A 23035-nucleotide genomic window follows, 5' to 3' on the forward strand; every position below is an offset into this window, starting at 1 on the left:
GGTTGAGGAGCAGGTGATATCTTGTCCAAGATACCTCATGGCTGAGAGAAAATGGAGATAAGATTCTGACTTTGATACTCGGACTCCCTCCCAGGGTGAGAACGCTGCCCTTCCTCCCTGCCCTGGTGCTTGTTGGCAGACATCACTAACTGATGCCTGCACACTCCCCAGAGGCGCCGATTCATTCAGCCTCCAGGAGCTATGACTAATCCGTGGGAGCTGACTAGGAGATAAAGCCACACCATCAGAACTTCCTAGTCCAGACCAAGAGGTGAGGCAGCAAAGCCATAGGGACTTGGTCCTCTGATGACCAGCTGAATGCATTTGTCAGTTGGTAATCAGGGTGGATTCTAGACTCTCATCTCATTTATCATATGTTAAAATCAGCTGAGTTATTAGTTCTAGACTTTTTATGATAGGGGCTATTCCAAACCAAGATTGTTAGCAATAACTTTTATTGTTGTGTTAAAACAATCAGAATTTCATATTTGTAAATGCGAACAATATCCTTTGTTTTAAAACTACTTTCCTTATTACAGGATGTAAATAAATGGAACAAGTAGTTTTGGCAACACCCCAATTAGTCATTATCCTCAATTTGGCCTGAAGATCTGGCTTGAAATGCTTTCCAATAATGCACACTCCAAAAAGTAAAGACAATTGGAGCCATTGGAGCCACAGGGATAGTCAAAGCATCACATGTTCAGGAATTTGAAGAGAGGAAGAGAGAGGAAAAGCTGCCCATCCCAATTGCAAACTGAATCATGTTTACTTTGTGTTTTCTCCTGCTTAACGATCTTTAGGATCCACCATCGAGGAGAGCACCCTGTGATGCTAGAAAAGATTTAACTCATATTGTTACAAAGACTTTTAACTCACAGTACTTTAGATTTATTCAAATTCAAATTCAAAAAGATTTCATATTTTGTTTCCACTCAATATTATAAGGCAATGTAAAAGATATACATCTATCAAAATGATTCCTTTTCTTTTTACTTATTTAATTATTTATTTGGGGGGTGGGGCGGAGAGAGAGAGAGAGGCAGAAAGAGAGAGAGAGGAAGAGAGAGAATCCCAAACAGGCTCCGAGCTGCCAGTGCAGACTGATGCAGGGCTCAAACTCACCAACTGTGAGATCAAGACCCTAGTCAAAGTCAGATGCTCAACCAACTGAGCCACCTGGCACCCCTTTTTCTTTTTCTTTTTTTTAATGTTTATTTATTTATTTTGAGAGAGAGAGAGAGAGAGAGAGAGAGAGAGAGAGAGAGAGATGGAACACGAGTGGGGGAGGGGCAGATAGAGAGCTTGAGAGAATCCTAAGCAGGCTCCATGCTGTCAGCACAGAGCCTAACAAGGGGCTCGATTCCACGAACCAGGAGATCATGACCTGAGCTGAAATCAAGAGCCAGACGCTCAATGGACTGAACCACCCAGACACCCCTATCAAAATTATTTTCAATTCATATGAATAATTACATGTTCTGAAAGTTCTGTATGTTGCCTTTTGCCTTTGGAGACAGGAAGCAAAATTTTCTGAGAGCAAAAATGCTCACAATATCAAGAAAGTGGATCCTGAGAGCTTAAGGGGATCCGAATTTCACAAAAATCTTCGTAACCTCAACATTTTTCTGTGTGAGATACTAATATAAGCAACCATTTATTATTCATTATTCACTTCAGAAACTCAATCCTTGGTCTAATTTATATTTGATGTTCATGGAACTTCTAAAAATCATATGCTGGTTTAACATTGGGGTGAGGGAAGGAAAAGGGAACCATGATGTTAAAAATGTGCAAGATTAGCATCTCATTGATTCAGTAAAATTAAATTTAGTTTAATTTAATTCAGTCCTATTCAATTTACCTTAATTTTTAAATGCTTTTTACATGCCACATTGTGTCCCTCATCAGACTCGGGGCCTTATCATAGCTTATTTGGTCCTGCCTTTGTCACGTCCAAGCAATTTCTAGCCCTCTATCCACTCTCCCCATTCTCACTATCCAGTTGGCCCCTCCTGCTGTCTTCCCTTCTTGACCAACTTGGAGTTCACCATCTATCACTGTTGATACCAAAAATGCCCTCAACTTCACTGAAGCATTATTTGAAATGGTGAAAAAGGGGGAATCATCTAAATAACCACCAGAAGCAGAATGAATATATTGTGGTTTATTCATACAATGACTGAACTCTACCTAGTACATTAACAAAGTAACATTTCAGAAACATACCAGTGAGTGGAAAAGTAATTTACAAGAGGATGTAAACATCATGGGACCAGTGAGTTTCAAGTTTCTCTTTTGAAGCAAAAAAAAAAAAACAAAAACAAAAACAACACAAAAAACAACAACAAAAAAATCCTTTTGTTCCAGATTGTTTTGCATACTGTCTTACTGAAGCAGATGGAGAGGGTCTAGAAGCTCACTCAGCTGTGCCCACCCAGCTTCCTCCAAAAGACCTTCCATGGAACATGAGGGCTCAGGGTGATGCAGATCGAGAACCACAGATCCGCACGGTATAGGAGGCTGCCTTAGGGAGTAGATACAAAGGCAGTTGAAAAGCTAGTGATTAGATTACCCAATTTTCCAAATTAAACCACTGTTCACAATTCTGGAACAACACTCTGCTTGCTAAGAGAATATAAATACCCCTGTTATATGCATCTGAGAGCATTTAAGGACTAGTTGTTAGTGTTAACAGAATTATAGGAGCCATGCTTGCCTCTCCTGGCTTTATGCAGGAGCCCAAGTAATGGGCCCCGCTGGGGATCTGTGCTTGACTGCATTCACTCCTTATTATTTATTAATCTCCCAGGGCTCAGATTTCTCCTCCCGTTCTTTGTTGTTTTCAGTATCTTACGGTTATATATTTATCAGTTGTCATCTTGGAGCTGAGAGGGAGTGTTTAATATTCCTAAATCTCTTGAGCCGTTAACATGTGGTACTGGGTTAAAAACAAAAACAAAAATGCAACCTTTAATATCTCATACTGAGCAAGGTCATTAATTGAAAAACCTCAGTCATCAGATCAACCACCCTCAAGCCTTGCCAAGGTCCAGAGCAGAAGCCTGCACTTGGGCCCTCCTGAGCATTTCCGGGGGAAACCACTGAGTCCACAGCGCCAATCCAGCTGTCAATAGACACAGCCAGAGCTACAGCTGGCAGACTCTTATCTGACTGAGGCTGTCCCCTTGGATTTGTGAAATGTGTAATAGTTCTTGAACAGAAAACTTGATGACTAGTAAGAAGGATGTTTCTATTTATGCAGGCAGACCCCATCATGTGAATACTCAACTTAAGACATGCAATGCTCTGACTGCAGGCCCCAAGCTCTTCACAGGAGAGAGGGATAGATTTTTTTCCCCCCATTTGGTAAACAACTAGGAGGATCACTGACTCAGAGGGAAATCTCTTCTCCTGCAGCAAAGTGGAGAGTCCACAAAGAGCTAAAGGTGCATTCGTGGACCTAAACTGAGTCTATTTACCCTGGAGACGAAAACATTCGTGGGGAAGGCAATGGAAACCTGCGGCTCAGCAGCCGCCAGGATCTTTGTACTTGAGGGCTAGCACTAGAGAGGGACACTGGGAGGGTGGGAACTAACCTTGAGTAAGCACCTACTCTGGCCAGACGTGGTGCTATGCAGATTACATACACCAGCTCGCTTAATCTCAGAATCACTGGTGAGGGTGATGTTAACACCCCAATTTATAGATGGGGAAATGAAGCCCTCGGGAGATAAAGCAACTAACCGAAGGTCGTATAGACGGCTCAATGGCAGGACAGGGATTCAGACTAAGGCCTGTGATTCCAAATTGCATCCTGCTCTAGTCTAACATCTGGTTTTTTAAGAAAGTAGAAGTTACAGAAAGAGGATCTTCTAATCAGCGTAATGAAGTATTATTTAAGAGTCAGAGAAATAGTTGCTAAGTAGTAGATTCGGCCCAGAGGTTGAATGGGCTGGCTAGGTGGAGGGTGAGCCACTGATATGTGGGTCTCGAAGCAGCTTCTGAAAACGAACTGTACGGGGACACCAGAGTGGGGAGTCGGGCAGCGGCTGATGGATGGAGCAAGATGTTAAGGTGCCTTCTACCGAGGGTCTGTGTTTTTCTGCTTTGCTTCAAATTAGTGCTTTAATTCAACAGAAGCTCAAGTCCTCTTGTCACTGTGAGGTGTGAGTTTGCTATGTTTCTCTTATAACTGACCAGCTGTGCGGCTACGTAGCTCTCCCTCTTGGCCTTGCCAGAGCAGACCATGCAATCTTCAGCTTTGGGCTGATGCCCTTGTACAAGACAGGGTCATATTGCAGCCCAGGGCTGCCACTTCCTTTCCTCTCCAGTCTCTGGCCAGGAAGGAAGCCTCTCAAGGCCACCCACACCACAGGGGCCTGGGGCAGCTGGAGGGCCTTGGCTAAGAGAAAGATGTTGCTGGGACTCTCTGGGGGGCGTAGATGAAAGGGAAGTCCCTGGGTGCCGAGGGCATTCCAAAACCGAGTTCTGAGGGCCCCAGACTAAGCTAGTTTCTTTTAATAGTCAGAGAGAGTCCTCAGTGGCAGCTCTCCAGTCGTCAATTTTAGCTCCTCCGAAGGGCTGGGGAGAAAAGGCCCTACTCTCTGTAAGGGTCAGCACCAAAATAGATATGTTGGGAACTTCGATTTTCATCCTCTCTTGGTTGGAAGTATGTGTTTTCTTAAAATGTAACTAGATTTTTAGATTGTAAGAGTAATATCGGTATATAATTTTGAAAAATCCTAAGTGGTAAGTTAAAATGCCTCTCGGGGCGCCTGGGTGGCGCAGTCGGTTAAGCGTCCGACTTCAGCCAGGTCACGATCTCGCGGTCCGTGAGTTCGAGCCCCGCGTCAGGCTCTGGGCTGATGGCTCGGAGCCTGGAGCCTGTTTCCGATTCTGTGTCTCCCTCTCTCTCTCTGCCCCTCCCCCGTTCATGCTCTGTCTCTCTCTGTCCCAAAAATAAATAAAAAATGTTGAAAAAAAAAATTAAAAAAAAAAAAAATGCCTCTCTCCCTTCTGTCTATAAGCCTCACCCTCTTCTCCCGATCCCGTCTGACTCCTTGGAGTTATCACTATCAAGTTCCCTGTGTATTCCAGAGATATTGATATGCTTATACAAACATACACACATACAGGCCCATGTTTTTGTTTTTGTTTTTTAAGTAGGCTCCATGCCTAGTGTGGAACCTCATGTGGGGCTTGAACTCACAACCCTGAGACCAAGACTTGAGTTGAGATCAAGAGTCTTAACCTACTGAACCACCCAGGTGCCCCTATAGGGGCATGTTCTTAAACACACACATGCATAGACACGCACGTGCAATTGTAACCTGACGCTGCCCTGCTTCCCTCCCCCAGCCCAGCTTCATCTGCCACCACCCTTCTGGGCTCTGCCATGATGGCTCCTCTGCTCTCTCCTCAATCTTCGGGGTGTCTCACTATCAGTCCTCGGGCTGCTCTGTTGGGAGCTCTCACAGCACCCAGTCCTGCTCCCTGTGTGCACATCACGGTCGCCATTTTACATTCATCTGTGGACTATTCAGCTAAGGTCTCTGTCACTCTCTAGGCTGCTCCTCCATCACCGTCCCAGGGCCAACCACTGTGCCTGGCACATTGTAGGGTCTAGCCGGTTGTCAACTGAAGAAACATTCTGATCCACATCTGCCATTTCAAAAATAATAATGCACTTTTGGCGTCTTTAATGTCAGAATATACACATTGATCTCATTCTTTCTGTGGTTCTATGGTGTTCCATCACGTGGATACACCACAACCTCCTAACTGGTCTCCTATTGATGGATGTTAAGAGCATTTCTAATTTCTAAGGGCTCGCTATTACCCTATAAAATTGGAGAGGGAATATCAAATGGTTTCCCCCAAAGTGGTGCCAATCCCCACTCCTTCTAGTGGTGTATGAGGATGACTGCTTTCCAGTACCTTTGCCATCATGGGGTATCATCAAACTTTTTTTATTTTGCTCACAGCTAGGTGAAAAATGGCATCTCCTGAGTGAAAGTGCATTTCTTTAATAACAAAGGATGCTGAAGATCATTTTTGTATTGTTATTGGCCATTTGTATTTTCTCTTCTGTAAGCTGACCATTCCTGTCTTTTGCCCTTATTTCTATTGAGTTGACTTTTTCATCTACATTTTATAAGAATTCTTTCTATATCTCCTCTCTTTGCTATTTATTTTTTGACTGTGATATTTTGTCACAGAGAAGTTTTTTTTTTTTGCTGTCAAATTCATCAATTTTTGTTTCTTTTTTCTTTCTTGTCTTCCTGTCTCTCTGTCTATACCCACATGTACATATGCAGAGGGAAGATGCCACAAATGTCAACAGCAACTCCTTCTGGGAGGGGAGGCCTGGATAACTTGTAACTGGTTTCTTCGTATTTGTCTACATGGCTTGATTTTTTAGAATATAAAGAGTATTTTATTTTATTTTATTTATGAGAGAGAGAGCACAAGTGGGGGAGAGGGGCAGAGGGGGAGAGAGAGAATCTTAAGCAGGCTCCATGCTCAGTGCAGAGCCCAACTCAGGGCTCAATCTCACAACCCTGGGATCATGACATGAGCCGATTCAAGAGTGTCACACACGCTCGACCGACTGAGCCACCCAGGTGCCCCTTCATTATCATTTTTATAAAAAATAGTGACTTAAAAAGAAAGAGAACAACTCCTGGATTTATGTCACTCTTAGAAAACTTTTATGATGCATAGAATCATAATCGCATTCCGCATCTTTTCTAATTTTAAACATGAAAGGCTAGTATTTTCAGAGATTTTGAAAATTGCAAATAGTGCATTATAGCAAATACACAGCAGTTAACCAGAACCGATCGGAAGCGTTGCCATTTGCTGTGTTGTCTGAACCCGGTCGGAGACCTGTGCGAGCACCTACGAGCCATCACGTCAGCCTGGCCAAGGCTGATAACTTGCCCAGAGGAACCTGAAGCCAGATTTTCTGACCTCAAAGTTTTTGGGAGAGGGACTGATAAATTAGTTCATTATACTTTGTAAATCGAGCTTCCCCCCAAATTTGGGGGCTACTGACTGAGTGGCAGAGCTGCCCTGAAATTTGAAAAGAAAGGCAATTCAACTGTCAGAGATGGAAAACAAAACTGAAGCTAGTGGTGTTAATTTATGCCCCTTGAAAACACACACCCACAAACATTCTCACTGAAATGAAATCCTGCCATTTTTCTTTTGGGTAAGAAAACAAGGGTCTATTGCCAAAATCTGCCATGAATAGTTTCAGAAACAATCACGCCAGCATGGTTTCTCACAGACCCCTGAGGCAGGGTGCCTAGAACGGCTAGTTCGCCAGTCCCCGGGACCACTGCCTTCCCAGTGTGGTGGCTCTGTGAGGCTTGCTAATTTTCTCCACTCTAATGGGTTAGTTCCTAAAATACTTTGGAACTTGTCGACACTCTACAGAAAATAAAAGGTCTTTTCTTTCTGGGCGTTTCTCTCACTCCAAAGGAATGAACAGTGAAAAACTAGAGGGAAAATAACAAAACCCCTTTTCTTTGTGTACATAATAAATGGCTTTTAGGCCAGGGCTCCCCTGGAGAGCTGCAGCCACACTGTACCTTTCTGTGTCTAGGTAAAGCTCTTAAAGAAATGAGGAGCCTTGATAAATGTTTGATAATTACCATTAATAAATAAAAGTAGCTTACACTGGCATCATGCCTAATGGTTCACAAAGCACTTTCTATTTTGAACCTTTGAGCAGTTCTGTGAAGTGGATAGGATCTTTTGTAGGATTGGGTTTTTTCTTTCTTTTTTTGAGAGGTTAAATGACTTGTATAATCAAACAGCTGGCAAACAGAAGAATTGGGACTCCCACTCAGATTTTCTGACTTCACATCCAGTGCTGTTTCAACTTCACAAAGCTATCTCTTTAATAATGATTGGTAAGTCTTTATTTAAACACTCTCTAATCTTTATTAACCTCAAGAATAAACAACAATAAAAGTCACCTATTAAACTTTACGAGTATTATAAAAATGAGTGAAGTACTCTATAACTCCAATACAGAGCACTCCTTCTAATTTAGATTCAAAATCCAAATGTAATGAAAGGAAAGGTTGAAAACGTTAAAGCATTAAGAAAGCTTTTGCGTGGCAAAAAAAGCATTATGAATCCACAAAAATATATTACAGCTAATAAATGAGATCAGCACGGCCACACCATGCAAAGTCAACATCCTATTTGTATTTCTACACGCTAGCAATGAACAGTAGGGAAAGGAAATTTAGAAAACACTTCTGTTTCTAAGAGCATCAAAATGAACAAAATACTTGGGAATAAAGCTCCCAAAAGAATTATAAAACTTATACTGCAAAATATGGTTGAAAGAAACTAGGAAACAACTAAGTAAATAGAGATATCCTATGTTCATGTATTGAAAGCCTTAATATTGTGAAGATGTCAACACTTCCCACTTGAAATACAGATTCAGTGCTCTCTCTATCAAAATACCATCTGTTTTTTTCCCCAGAAATTGATAAACTTATCCTAAAATTCATATACAAATGTAAGGAAGCCAGAATAGTCAAAACAATCTTGGAAAAATGTAAGAGTTGGAGATGTCATACTTATGGATTTCAAAACTTACCATAAAACTTGTAGATGAATGTGCATAGTTGCATTATTCATGGTATCCACAAGCTTACTACAAAACAACAGTAATTGGGAGTGTGGTGCTATCATAAGGATAGACATAGAGGTCAATGGAATAGAAAAAAAAATCCAGAAATAAACCTTTACATTTATGATCAATTGAGTTTGACATGGGTACCAAGATAATTGAATGGTGACAAGATGACCCTTTTAATAAATGGTACTAGGACAACTAGATATTCACATGCAAAAGAATGAAGACAGAGTCCTATTTTATATCCAAAAAAAATTAACTCAAAATGGATCAAAGACCTAAATGTAAAAACTAAAACTATAAAACTCTTAAAAGGAAACAGATACAAGCCTTCATGAACTTGGACTAGGCAATGGTTTCTTAGACGTGAGACCAAAAGAAAAAAAGGATAAATCGGACTTCACTGAAACTAAAAATCTTTGTGCTTCAGAGGATGCGATCAAGAAAGTGACAAGACAACACACAGAACAGGAGAAAATATTTACACATCATGCATCTGATATCTAGTATCCAGTATGAAGGACTCTTGTAAGTCAACAATAAAAAGACAAATAACCCTATAAAAAATGGGCAAAGGATTTGAATAGACATTTCTCCAAAGAAGAAGTACAAATAGCCACATACCTATAAACAGATGCAGAATATCATGAGTCATCAGAGAAATTCAAATCAAAAGCATGGTGAGATATTACTCCACAGTTACCAAGATGGTTGAAATAAAAAAGACATAATAACGAGTGTTGGTGAGGATGTGAAGAAAATAGAATCCTCATGCATTGCTAGTGGGAATAGCAAGAGGCTGAGGCTGCTTTGGAAAACAGCTTGGTGGTTCCTTGGAAAGTTAAATATTGGGTACCGTAGAACCCAGAAATCCCACTCCTGGTCTTATAGCCAAGAGAACTGAAAACATATATCCATATAAAAACTTGCACATGAATGTTCATAGAAGCATTGTTCATTACCTCCATAGAGTGGAAACAACCCAAACATCCATCAGCTGATGAAGAGATAAACAAATGTGGTCTACCTGTATAACAAAATACTATTCAGCCATTAAAAGGGAATGAAGTACTCATATCTGCTAAGCATGGATGAACTTTGAAAGCGACATATCAGATTAAAGAAGTCAGACACAAAAAGCCACATATTATAGGATTCTATTTATAGGAAATGTCTATAATAGCCTAATCCATAGAGATGCAATGGAGATTGGTGGTTGCCAGGGGATGAGGGACAGAAGAAATAAGGAGAGTAACTCCCAATGAATGCAGGTTTCTTTTGAGGTGATCAAAATATTCTGCTGCAGTGTCTGGGTGGCGCAGTCGGTTAAGTGTCTGACTCTTGATCTCAGCTCAGGTCATGATCTCGTGGTTCCTGAGTTCAAGCCCTGCCTCGGGCTCTGCGCTGATGATGCGGAGCCAGCTTGGGATTCTGTCTCTCCTTCTCTCTGCCTTTTCCCCACTTGTGCTCTCTCTCTTTCTCTCTCTCAAAATAAATAAACTTGAAAAAAAAAAGAAATGTTCTGCAATTAGCAGCAATGCTTGCACAACTCTATGAATATAATAAAACCACTAAATTGCACACCTTAAAAGGGTGACCTTCATGGTATATGACATCTCAATAGAAACACTATGAACAAAATAAAACACGAGTGACAAATTGGGTGAAAAGACTTCTAATATATGTCACACATTAAAGGGCGATACGTGGGGTATGTAAAGACTTTTAACAGTTAAGGGAAACTGAATAAAATAAACTAGAATAAAAATTCTATTAAAAAGTAGACAAATGGTATGAAAAGAAAATTCACAAAAAATGTATTAAGAAGATCCAATGAACCTATGAAATGATATTTAATTCCATTTTGCAGATTAAACCTATACTGAGATGGATAGGAAGTAATTCAAAGTCTTGACAATACTCTCCTTTGGAAGAGGCTGTCAGGAAACAAACGCACTCAGACATTGCTGGCAGGAGCAGAAATAGTAGAAGCCCAATGAAAGGCAATATCCCGTAAAACTATCAACACATGTTTGCTCCCTCTGACTGAGCAGTCCCACTTCTAGGAATTTACCCTGAAGATACGACTGCAACAATATAAAAATATGTGTGTGTAAGATTATTCATTACAACATTACTTATAATTACAAAATATAGGAACCTATCTAAATGCCCAAACAGAAAACTATTTGAGCAAAACACACTAGGTGCCTAAAACGGGATATTATATTTTTGTACAAATGAATGAACTGCTATAAAGTGATTTCCAAGATACGGTGTTAAGTGAAAAAAGCGGACACACACGCAACAAGTAAATAACTTGGTGGGAGGAGGAAGGGACATTCGTAACAGGAGAATGTCAACTGATAAACGTGGATGGAATGGCAGAATGGAAAGTCATGAATCTGCAACCACCACAGTAAAGACTGGTTTGGGAAAGATTCATCAATGCTAAGTGTAGAGAAAATTTGCAAAGGAGTGGGATATTTACATGGTCTTAAAAATGTCTCTCTGCAGAATGCTTATTGGCTGCAAGGAGAAAAATAGTTATTATACAGGGAAGAATCACTGTGATTAGGTGATGAATTTAATGTCACTAATGAAGGACAGGTAGATATCATGTGCCTCCTGAGGCAATACCCTAAGAAATACAATATCCTTTTGTAGTATCCTAGCAGGGCATGCATTGTCAAATTTAGTCACAAGAAAATATCAGATGAACCCAAACTAAGGTACAAATGACTGGCCTATAGTCTTCAAAAATTTCAATGTCAAAGGAGACAAAGACAAGCTGAGAAGCCATTCTAGATTAAAGACCAGACGCATAACAACTAAATGAATACAAAAACATAAGGGGCCGTATTGGGACAACTGACAAAATAGAATATGGCCTGTACCAACATGAACATTCCTGAATTTGATAACTGTACTGCGATTACATAAAAGAATACCCTTGTTAAGTACTCAGGGATAAAAGGACATGGCATATTCAAATACTTTCAGATGATTACAAAATGTAAATATTTACCACTCTGTGCATATATGTACGTGTCTGTCTGTGAGTATGTCTATATAAATAGATAGAATGAATATGACAAAGTACTTTAAAATGGTGAATCTGGGCCCTACAGACAAGAGGCATTACCTAACCCATTTTCCCTTCACATAGTACTAAGGGTTCCTAGGAGTGGGAAGACCTAATACACTGGAAAGTAGTATTTACATTTGAATCCCTTTGATGATCCCTGCCTTTAGAAATTCCAATTTATTTCAGCCAGTGTTTCCTAAACTATGGCCCAGGCAACACTAGTGTGTCACAGATGTATTTGACCCTCATTTGCATTCACAATCCACATTAAGATTTTTAATGCACTGTATGTAAAACCATGTCTTAGAGACATCTGTTTAATTTTAACTTAATAGTTCTCAAATTTATTTAACCACAGACATCTTTTCTAGGAAGACCTATGAATCTCTATGAATTCTTGTGAGGTGCTAGTATCCTATGGAACACAGTTTGGAAAATGCTTTTCTAAACCAAACTCAAGTTTTTGGCATTGAATACTGTTAGGTCTTAGAAGCCACCTATCTTTCATTCCAGTGAATTTTGTTACTGGTAATGACCCTTGTTGGGGGACTCTGAGCCTCTTATTACTTGATGTCTTTGAACTTTAGAAGCTGGTATAGCAAAGATTGCACTGAGATTTTAAGGGCATATCTGGATATAATCAGGAAACATTTAGGAAAACTGAATTAAGAAAAACATTTTAAATTAAATTTGAGCCTCTATTCTACAACGTGGGAGTAGAATAGTGTAAAAGAGTTGGCAAGGTTGCTGTGAAACTGGTTCAACAAAGAACAAAGCAAAACCCACTTTTGGTGGCGAGGTAAATCGACATAACCTCAGAATGTCAATCTGAAGAAAGAACTAGAAAATATTCACATCTTTTCTCCTAGTGGTTTAATTTCTGGAACTTTATACCAGCAAAAAATCAAAGAAAAAAACATTTGTCTAAGAATATTCAGAATAGGGGCACTTGGGTGGCTCAGTCAGTCAAGCATCCAACTCTTGGTTTGGGCTTAGGTCATGATCTCAAGGTTCATGGGTTCAAGCCCTGAGTTGACTCTGCGTTGACAGTGCAGAGCCTGCTTGGGATTCTCTCTCTCTCCCTTTCTCTCTGCCCCTCCCCTGCTCAAGCTCTCCCTCTCAAAATAAATTAACTTTAACAACAACAACAAAAAAGAATATTCAGGATTATTGTTACCAACAAAAAATGGCATGCCCATTGAGTATTCCTGCACTCAGTAAATGGGCCCACCAGCAGCATAGTGACCTTAGCTAGAAACCCGGCATAACACCAGACTGCTCCACCTCCTTCACTCCCCCACTCCCATGCCCGTTGTTTCTACTCTCCAAGCATCTCTCAAGTCTGTCCACGTTCTTTATTTCCATGTCACTACCTGAGTCGAGGTGTCATCATCCCCTACCTAGCCTGCTGCTGCCATCTCCTGAGTGACCTCCCTGCTTCTCTCTCTCCCATCCAGTCCACTCTGCATACCACATAGTGACCCTTCTAGAATGATAATCTCATGATGTCAATCTATCTACTTGGAAACACTGAACTGCCTTTAGGGTGAAGCTCAAATTCCTCAGCATGACTTTCAACATCCTGCTTGAAGACACCCATTGACCACCTTCACCATTCCCACTGCCCAGGCAGAGGGGATTTCTTGTAGTTCCCTGAACGTCGAGCTATGTCTCACCTTCAGACCTTTGCACACACTCTTCCCTCTGCCTGGGCCGGCCTTCCTCACCTCTCAGTATTTTGGGAAACAGGTACCTATGTTTATTACCTTTGCTGCCTCACATCTCACTCACCATACAATCTGATTTCTGCCTCATCATTGCCCTGTTTCCCTCGACAAAGTCATCAGAGAAAGAAAAAGATAACAAAGGAAAGGAAAGCGAAGAGAGAAACGTTAAAAATCTTGTGTGGCACTATATATCAGGCACTGTGCTAAGCACTTTATGAATATTAACTTATTTATTCTCCCAACAGCTCTGTGTCCTTCACAATAGCACATGGTATTAAAGGACACAGAAAATACAGCTTTCACTTTTCCTCATGTTTTTTTCTGCCAAATTCATCTTTGCTTTCTTTGCCAGGTTATCTTTTTTGACTGGACCAATGAACACTGAAGTTACTCAAGGCTCTGTCATGTCCTTGTCTCTTCTCACTCAATAACCCCCTCACTCCCAGGGTGATCTCATCCTTTCCCAAGGCAATTACTGCATACAAGTAGATGACTTCCTGATCCATTTTCTGAGCTCTAGTCCTGATTATCTAATTTACTAGATGGCATTTCCACCTATATGCCTCGCGGGCACCTCAGACTCGCCATTGAAACCTGAGCTTACCATCTCTCCATCACCTGTCACTCCTGCTCCCCCACTGTAACTGGCACAAACATCCACACAGTTGTTCAGACTGGAAACTCAGGAGTCATCATTGATTCTTCCCTATTCCTTCTTTTCTCCACATCCAATCAATCTCCATATCTCATCAATTAGGTCTCCTACATCTTTGTCAAACCATCTGCTTCTCTGCATCCTTGCTATCATCGTCCGTGTCCAAGGTGCCATCAACTTCCGCCTTTGCTACTTTGATAGTCTCCTAACTGGTCTACCTATGTTCTTGGCACATCTTCCTTGATCCATTCTCCTACATACCAGCCAGAACAATCTTTCTAAAAAATACTGGGTTTGAATCTGGGTTATGTCATTTATAGGCACGGAGGGTATGCCTGGGCATATCCCTCAACCTTTCTAATTCTTGACTTCCTTATCTATAAATGGGAAATAAAAATGTGTCACAGGGTGACAGTAATTAAGAGAGAAAATCCAGATAGAGTGACAGAAAGGGACATTCTAATAAACTGTGGATGGGCTATAAATGGTCAAACTTAAAAAGGAAATAACAATATGGAACTCTTAGTCCCAGATTGTTGCATCTCATTTGAAATAACAAGAATGAGTTCGGTCTATATTTTAAAACTTTAATAGGGAAAAATTCTGGGAAAACAATTTAACATGGGTTTTTAGCAGATGATGAATATAAAAACATCAAACTCATTGTGATGGTTAATTTTATGTGTCAACTTGGCTAGGCCATGGTGCCCAGTTTTTAAGTCAAACACCAGTCTAGATGTTGCTGTGAATGTATTTTTAACATTTACATTGGACTTGGAGTAAAGGAGATTGCCCTCAACGATGTGAATGGGCCTTATAGAATCAGTAGAATGCCTAAAGAGCAAAATGCTGGGGTTTCCTGGAGATGAAGGAATTCTTCTATTTTTCTTTTCAAATTTTTATTTAAATTCTACTTAATTAACATACACTGCAATATTGGTTTCAGGAGTAGAATTCAGTGATTCATCACTTACATATAACACCCAGTGCTCATCATAACTAGTGCCCTCTTTAATGCCCATCACCCATCAAGCCCATCTCCTATCCACCTCCCTCCATCAACCTTCAGTTTGTTCTGAAATCTCCTTAAGAGTCTCTTTCAGTTGTCTGGGTGACTCAATAAATTTAGCGTCCAACTCTTGATTTCGGCTTAGGTCATGATCTCATGGTCGTGAGATTGAGCCCCACTCTGGGCTCTGTGCTGGGCATGGAGTCTGTTTAAGATTCTGTCTCTCTCTCTCTCTCTCTCTCTCTCTCTCTCTCTCTCTCTCTCTCTGCCCTCCCCCCGCTTGCTCACATGGGTGCATGTGTGCTTTCTCTCTTTCTCTCAAAAAATAAAAATTAAAAAAGTCTTTTATGGTTTATTTCCCTCTCTTTTCTTTCCAACCCCCCCCAATATGTTCATCTGTTTTGTTTCTTAAATTCCACATATAAGTGATAAGAGAAGAAGGAATTCTGCCTCAAGACTATAACATAGAGATCCTGCCTGAGTTTTCAGTCAGCCTGCCTACCTTATGGATTTTGGACTTGTCAGCCCCCACAATTGTGTCAGCCAATTCTCTAAAATCAATTTCTTTATTTCTTTCTATGTATGTATCCTATTGGTTCTGTTTCTCTGTAGAACCCCGATTGACACACTCACACAGGAATCCTATGATGACAAAGTATATCAGCAGCTAATAAATGACAACTCCAAGCAGCTTCAGGTGAATATTTTAGAGTACAGTAGAAAAAAAACCCTCATCAGCTTGATAACATAAGCTCTAAATAGATAAACATGAAAGGATAAAGAATTTCAGGAAATAAGACTTGACTTATGCCCCTAATACGAGAAAAGCCATCTTCAGGGAGTCTCAGGCTGTTTGAGGACCATGCACCTGGTAACAGTGGACCACTGTCCCACACTCATCCACTTGGTCATCTATATGAAAATGTTTGTTGAACATTTACTCCAGGACAAGTGTTCTACATATCCAGAGCAAATAACAAAACCAGGCATTCTCAGAGCTGCTGTTCCACTTGTGTCTATGAGAAGCACTGAGTCCAGAAGAGCTTTGGTGGCCAGTATGTTCCGGCTTACCTGTAGAAAATGGTTGATGGATGCGTCGTGAACTCCCAGGGCTCGCTCTACACCTGCCAATTCCTTCAATATTGGTACACATTCAAGACTTTTTTCACCTCGACTGATCTCAGTGTATTCTAAAGCCTCTTGATAGTGGGGCAGGGCTTCTTTTGATTTCTTCTGACTTTGATACATCCTAAAAAATCATCAGAGACATTATTTTTTAAATAATGAAATAGAAGACACATAGGTGGGAAAAATAGGCGATCTGGTGGTTAGGATTTGGCTCTCTGACCCCTGTTGTCAGGTTCATTTCCTAGCCAGCTAAGTTTCTGTTTTTCCCAGGAGCCCGCAGGGCATAGTGGCCAGGAGGATGGACTTCAGAATAACCAGGAAGTTTCAGATCCTGGCTCTACTATCTATTAGATGTGTGAATTTCCAGTTGCTTTACCTCTTCCTCATCTCTAAGTTAAGAATAATAACAATGCTTCCTTTACTGGGCTATAATGAAGATTAAATTAGTCAACACTCATAAAAATGCCCAGAATGGTCTCTGACATATAGTAGGTGCCATGCAGGTGTTGGTTTAAAAAACATAAAATACTTAAAAAAAAATTTGTTGTCCAGTTAGCTAACATACAGCGTATACAGTGTGCTCTTGGCTTTAGGAGTAGATTCCATGATTCATCGCTTACATACAACACTCAGGGCTCATCCCAACAAGTGCCCTCCTCAACGCCCATCTCCCATTTTTCCCTCTCTCCTGTACCTCACCATCAACCCTCAGTTTGTTCTCTGCATTTAAGAGTCTCTTATGGTTTGACTCCTTCTCTGTTTGAAACTATTTTTTCCCCTTCTCCTCCCCTAATGGTCTTCTGTTAAGTTTCTCAAATTCCACATATAAGTGAAAACATTTGATATCTGTCTTTCTCTGAGTGACTTATTTCACTTAGCATAATATCCTCCAGTTCCATCTACATCACTGCAATGACAGGATTTCATTCTTTCTCATTGCCAAGCAGTATTCCATTGTATATACAAATCACACTTTCTTTATCCATTCATCAGTTGACGGACATTTGGGCTCTTCCCATGACTTGGCTATAAAATCATAAAATACTTAACAAAACAATAACAACCATAAAGGATGCCAAGATGCTGATAACTGATCTGTTGAGAAATTACAGAAATTTTCCAGTATTGGTGAGGGTATAAAGCACTCTCTTTAACTGTTAGAAAGAATATAATTTGAGCATAAACATCTCTATATCAAAATTATACACACACACACACACACACACACACACACACACATATATATATATAAAAGCACACACGTATTTCTGCTAATTTCACTTTTAGTAGTTTATCTTGAAGAGATATTCTGGCAGGGCAAGAAGATATGTATAAGAAGGTTTACCTAAGCACTCTTTGTAATAGTGGAAAAGTACAAAGCACTTAAAATATACCAATAGGAGATCATTCAAGCAGATTACAGTAAGCATATCTATACTGTAGAATGCCACATAGCCATTAAAGTTAACGTTGATCCATATTTACCAACATAGAAGTATAAAAGTATAAGTATAAAAGGCAGAATACAAAAAATGCTTTCTATAATATCCTATGCAGGTGAAAATGTTATATCTAATCTATATGTACATATATGCATAAAGAGATATCTAAATGGACACTAAAATCTTACCACTCAATAGTTATCTGGAAGGAGTTGGTTGTGAGTGATTTTACCTGTCTTGTTTATGCTTTCTAAATTTCCCAAATTATCTTCTATAAAATTGTATTACTGGGGTGCCTGGATGACTTAGTTCAGTGTCTGACTTAGGCTCAGGTCATGATCTTGAGGTTCATGAGTTTGAGCCCTGCGTTGGGCTCTGGGCTAATAGCTCAGAGCCTGGAGCTTGCTTCAGATTCTATGTGTGTCTCTCTCTCTGTCCCTCCCCTGCTCATGATCTGTCTGTCTGTCTGTCTCTCTTTCTCTCTCTCTCTCAAGAATAAATAAACATTAAAAAAATTTTAAATTGTGGGGCGCCTGGGTGGCTCAGTTGGTTAAGCATCCAACTTTGGCTCAGGTCATGATCTCAACTTCAGCTCAGGTCATGATCTCACGGTTCCTGAGTTCGAGCCCTGCATTGGGCTCTGTGCTCACAGCTCAGAGCCTGGAGCCTACTTCAGGTTCTGTGTCCCCCTCTCTCTCTGCCCCATCCCCACTCATGCTCTGTCTCTGTCTGTCTTAAAAGCAAATGAAACATTAAAAAAATTTAAATTGTATTACATCAGAATTTTATTGTATTTACATTTATTGTATTTACATCAGAATTATATTGTACTTACATCAGAAAAATGTTAATCAAAAAATTGTAAGTAAAGGTGGTGTTGGGAAAAGATTCTTTAGCTTCTTGGGATAAAACTCTGTCACGTAAAAAATATATATCTGTCTATTTTGTTTAGCAAACACAATAGTAGACATTTAAAAACAACCTTCTCTAAAATATTTGCTAAGAAATAGACACTTTCTTCATGCATGGAAAAATTTTACATATAAGATTCATTATGAAAGGCACCAACCCTCTCTACATTACCCTTTACCCTAGCATCTTTACTACAAAAAGGCCTTATAATTCCCAGCTGCCCATGGGTAAACTGAGACATAATATGAGCACGTGACTAGGAAACCACACACACACACACGCGCGCATGCACACATGCACACACACACACACACACAAATATATCGGTCTTGTTTTTAACTCAGTTACTGGACATTTTGCACAACTATTTTTGCTCTGTAATAAATTTCAAAGAAATTGATTGATAGAAGATGCTGCTCAGATCTACGCTTCCGATGGCAACAGTGAAATAAAATGCTGATGGAATAGCTTATGATCTTGGATGTGTTCTACAAATGGGAAGAAGTTGAAACACAGGAGACGGTCAGGGATATGTTCCTGGACCAAGTCAGGTCCAGGTTCCAGCTTGCAGCAACTCTTAATCTTAGAAAGGAAGAGATTAGTAGGCGACCTAGTAATACTGGGCTTGTCTTCTGACTCTTACTGAACTTTGGATGTAGTGAGCAATAATTAGCATTGTAAGTATCATATTTTGTTTTTGAAGAGAAAACCCACTTGCATCTTTGGTGACAGAACGAGGCTTTGAAACATATGGCTGATAACAAATCACTTAGCCCAAAAATGAGATTCCTGGTAGACAACTGAAAACAGGAGGCAGCAAACTGTGGCCTGTGCACCAAATCTGCTCACTGTCTTTTTTTGTAAATAAAGTTTTATTGGCACACAGCCACACCCACTTGTTTACACATTGCCCATGGCTGCTGTAGCACTATAATGGTGGAGCTGAGTAGCTGCAATGCAGTGGGTACCAAAAAGCCTGAAATATTTACTGTGTGGGCCTTTACAGAAGAAGTTTGCCAAAGTCAGGTCTAGAATCCAGAGAAAGCTACATACTTCCAAAATGACTTCAGATTTTTTCCATCTAATTTAACCTTGAGAACTCCAACAATGCCACAGATATTTGAGCAAAGGGGGAAAAAATCACCTCCTTCCTTTCTCATGTTCATAGGTGATGAAACATGTGCCAAGGAAATAAAGAATGGATTTTTTGTTTCCAAGGCTGCTGTAAAAATCATGGAAGGGTAATAAAGCAAATACAAAGTATTTGTAATACAAGATGATTTCGTTTGAGCAAAAGTTTTAAAGGAAAGCAAAATTCGAAGCTTAGTAATCAAGCTTACAAATGCAAAAAAATATATAGAAAAGTAAACAATAACAAGGCATAAGTGAATTCATACAATAACAATTTTTCCTTTCCCAAGATAGAACACTAAAGAAAAGTATTTGAGAGTTTGTAATGGTGGAGAACAGGGACAACTTGCTCTTCCTTTTTACCATTAACCTACTACTCTCTTAGCCAAAAGCACAGCCTATCACCCCAGGTTAACACCACATCACTTTTTCAGGTATCAGAAAGTGATCTTTCAAATACCAGACTCTTGGAGAAAATTTTATAAAAAGAGGGACACAGGGACTGCCTAGGTGGCTCAGTCAGTTAAGTGTCTCACTTTGGCTCAGGTCATGATCTCACAGTTTGGGGGTTCAAGCCCCACATTGGGCTCTGTGCTGACAGCATGGAGCCTGGAGCTTGCTTCAGATTCTGTGTCTCCCTCTCTCTCTGCCCCTCTCCTGCTCACACACACACACACACACTCTCTCTCTCTCTCTCTCTCAAAAATAAATAAACATTAAAAATATTTTTAAAAAAAAGAGGGACTCAAGATGAGAGGCAGGACAGTCAGTTACAAATGCTGCAGCAGGAGCAGAAAACCCCAACCATAGTTTGAGCATTCTTAGTGATGAGGCCACACAACCCTGGGCAAGAACAAAACATCTCTGAACCTTGGTTTCCTCATCTCAACACTGGTGTCCAATAGGGTTGTTGTGAGAACCCAAGAAGATGTCTAAAATGCTCTGCAAACTGAAGCAAGTTGTATAGATTGGCATTAAATGCCTATACCTCGTCATACCTTTCACTCCTTCCCCTCCCAACCGGTAGTCTATACGGAACTGAGTGCCACGGCCTCAGGTTGTTCTCCTGTTGAAACAGGCTCAACTGTGGTCTCACACCCACCCGCAGAAGATTTTGGAAAGTCCAAATAATAAGGATAATCAGTCAAACTCATGTGCCAGTGTGGAAGGCATTTTCTTATCCAGCTAAGCTTTTAAAAATGTTGAGGATATTTTATTATAAGAATAATATGTATCCGTCATTTAAAAAAAAGAGATAGAAAAATAAAAATAAAAACTACACAATCACGACATCCAAAGATGAGTACTGCACACCTTGATACACACCTTTCCGGATGATTTTCCACACATATTTTTTAAAAGAATCGTAATGTTTTATAACCTGTTTCTTTCACTTAATCACATATCAAAATGTGGCAATGAATGTTCTAGCCTCATTCTAGTGGTCGAGTGGTGTCATACACCTCACTGGCCACTTTATTTACTCATTGCTCAGCACGGACATTCCTTGGAGGACATTTGGGTGGTTTATGCCTTTTGACTGTTATGAACATTGTGTACAAGTTTTTATGTGGATGCGTATTTTCATTTCCTTTGGGTATTTACCTAGGATTGAAATTATTGCATCATATTGTAATTCTATATGGAAACTTTTGAGAAACTGACACTATTTTCCAAAGTAGCTGCACCATTTTATATTTCCACCAGCAGTATGTAAGGGTTCCAATTTTTCCACATCCTTGCTAGCACTTGTTACTATCTTTATTATTATTATAGCCACTATCCTAGTGAGTGTGAAGTGGTATCTCACTGTAGTTTTGATATGCATTTCCTTGATGATTAATGACGATGAACATCTCTTTATGTGCTTATTGACCATTTGTATATCTTCCTTGGAGAAATGGCTATTTGGAAACTTTGCTTGTCTTTAAATTGGGTTGTCTTGTTATTATTGTTGTAGGAGTTGTTTATTTATTCTGGATGCAGGTCCCTCACCAGAAATATGATTTGTAAAAATTTTCCAGAAACCATTTTTATATTCCAGAAACCATTTTTTATTTTCCAGAAACCATTTTATACTCCCACCAGCAGTATGTAAGGGTTCCAATCATCAAGTGAAAAAGGGCAGCCACAAATAACCTAACCTTATGCCTAAAGGAGCTAGAAAAAGAACCACAAGCAAAACTTAAAACCAGCAGAAGGAAGGACATAATAAAGATTAGAACAGAAATAAATGATATAGAAACTAAAAAAACACAACAGAACTAATCGATGAAACTAAGAACTTGTTCTTTGAGAAAAATCAATAAAATTGATAAACCTCTAGTCAGACTTACCAAGAAAAAAAGAGAAAGGACTCAAATAAATAAAATCACAATTGAGAAAGGAGAAATAATCACCAATGCCACAGAAATACTAACAATTCTAAGAGAATATTATGCAAAACTATATGCCCACAAACTGGACAACCTGGAAGAAATGGATAAATTCCTAGATACATATAAACTACCAAAACTGAAACAGGAAGAAATAGAACATTTGAACAGACCAATAACCAGCAAATAAGTTGAATTAGTAATCAAAAAACTCCCCAAAACAAAAGTCCAAGGATCAGATGGCTTCACAGGTGAATTCTACCCAACACTTATTCATTTTTTAAAGTTTTATTTGTTGAGAGAGAGAGAGAGAGAGAGAGAGAGAGAGAGAGAGAATGAATGTGTATGAGCAGGGTAGAGGCAGAAAAAGAGGGAGAGACAGAATCCCAAGCAGGATCTGTGCTGTCAGCACAGAGCTGGATGTGGGACTGGAACTCAGGAATTGTGCATGAGATTGTGAGCTAAGCTGAAACCAAGAGTCAGATGTTTAATTGACTGAGCTACCTAGGCATCCCAGTCTACCAGACCTTGAAAAAAGAGTTAAGGGGCGCCTGGATGTCTCAGTAGTTTAAGCATCTGACTTTGGCTCAGGTCATGATCTCACAGTTTGTGAGTTCAAGCCCCACGTCAGGCTCTGTGCAGCCTGCTTCGGATTCTTTGTCTCCCTCTCTCTGTTCCTCCTCCACTCGCACTCTGTCTCTCTCTCTCTCAAAAATAAATAAAGATTTTTTTAATTAAAAAAAATAAAAAATAAAAAAGATAAAAAAAAAGAGTTAATACGTATTCTTCTCAAACTATTCCCAAAAACAGAAAAGGAAGGAAAACTTCCAAATTTATTCTATGAGGCTAGTATTACCCCGGTACCAAAACCAGATAAAGACACTACTAAAAAAAGAGAATCAC

General features: G+C 39.8%; 1 protein-coding gene across 16 annotated transcripts in view; it reads right to left on the bottom strand.

The window, feature by feature from the left end:
• Positions 1–23035, bottom strand: part of TTC23 (tetratricopeptide repeat domain 23) — a 109751-nt gene that overhangs the window by 38174 nt on the left and 48542 nt on the right. For all 16 annotated transcript variants that reach the window (XR_006218446.1, XR_006218448.1, XR_006218447.1 and 13 more), the window contains one exon: positions 16216–16393. Coding sequence is in view for 13 of the 16 variants with exons in the window: in XM_042988152.1 (XP_042844086.1) it covers positions 16216–16393 (178 nt within the window). In the remaining 3 variants the exon portion in view is untranslated. The remainder of the gene's footprint in view (positions 1–16215; positions 16394–23035) is intronic.

The sequence above is a fragment of the Panthera tigris genome, chromosome B3 (assembly GCF_018350195.1).
Source record: "Panthera tigris isolate Pti1 chromosome B3, P.tigris_Pti1_mat1.1, whole genome shotgun sequence".
Taxonomy (NCBI): Eukaryota; Metazoa; Chordata; class Mammalia; order Carnivora; family Felidae; genus Panthera; species Panthera tigris.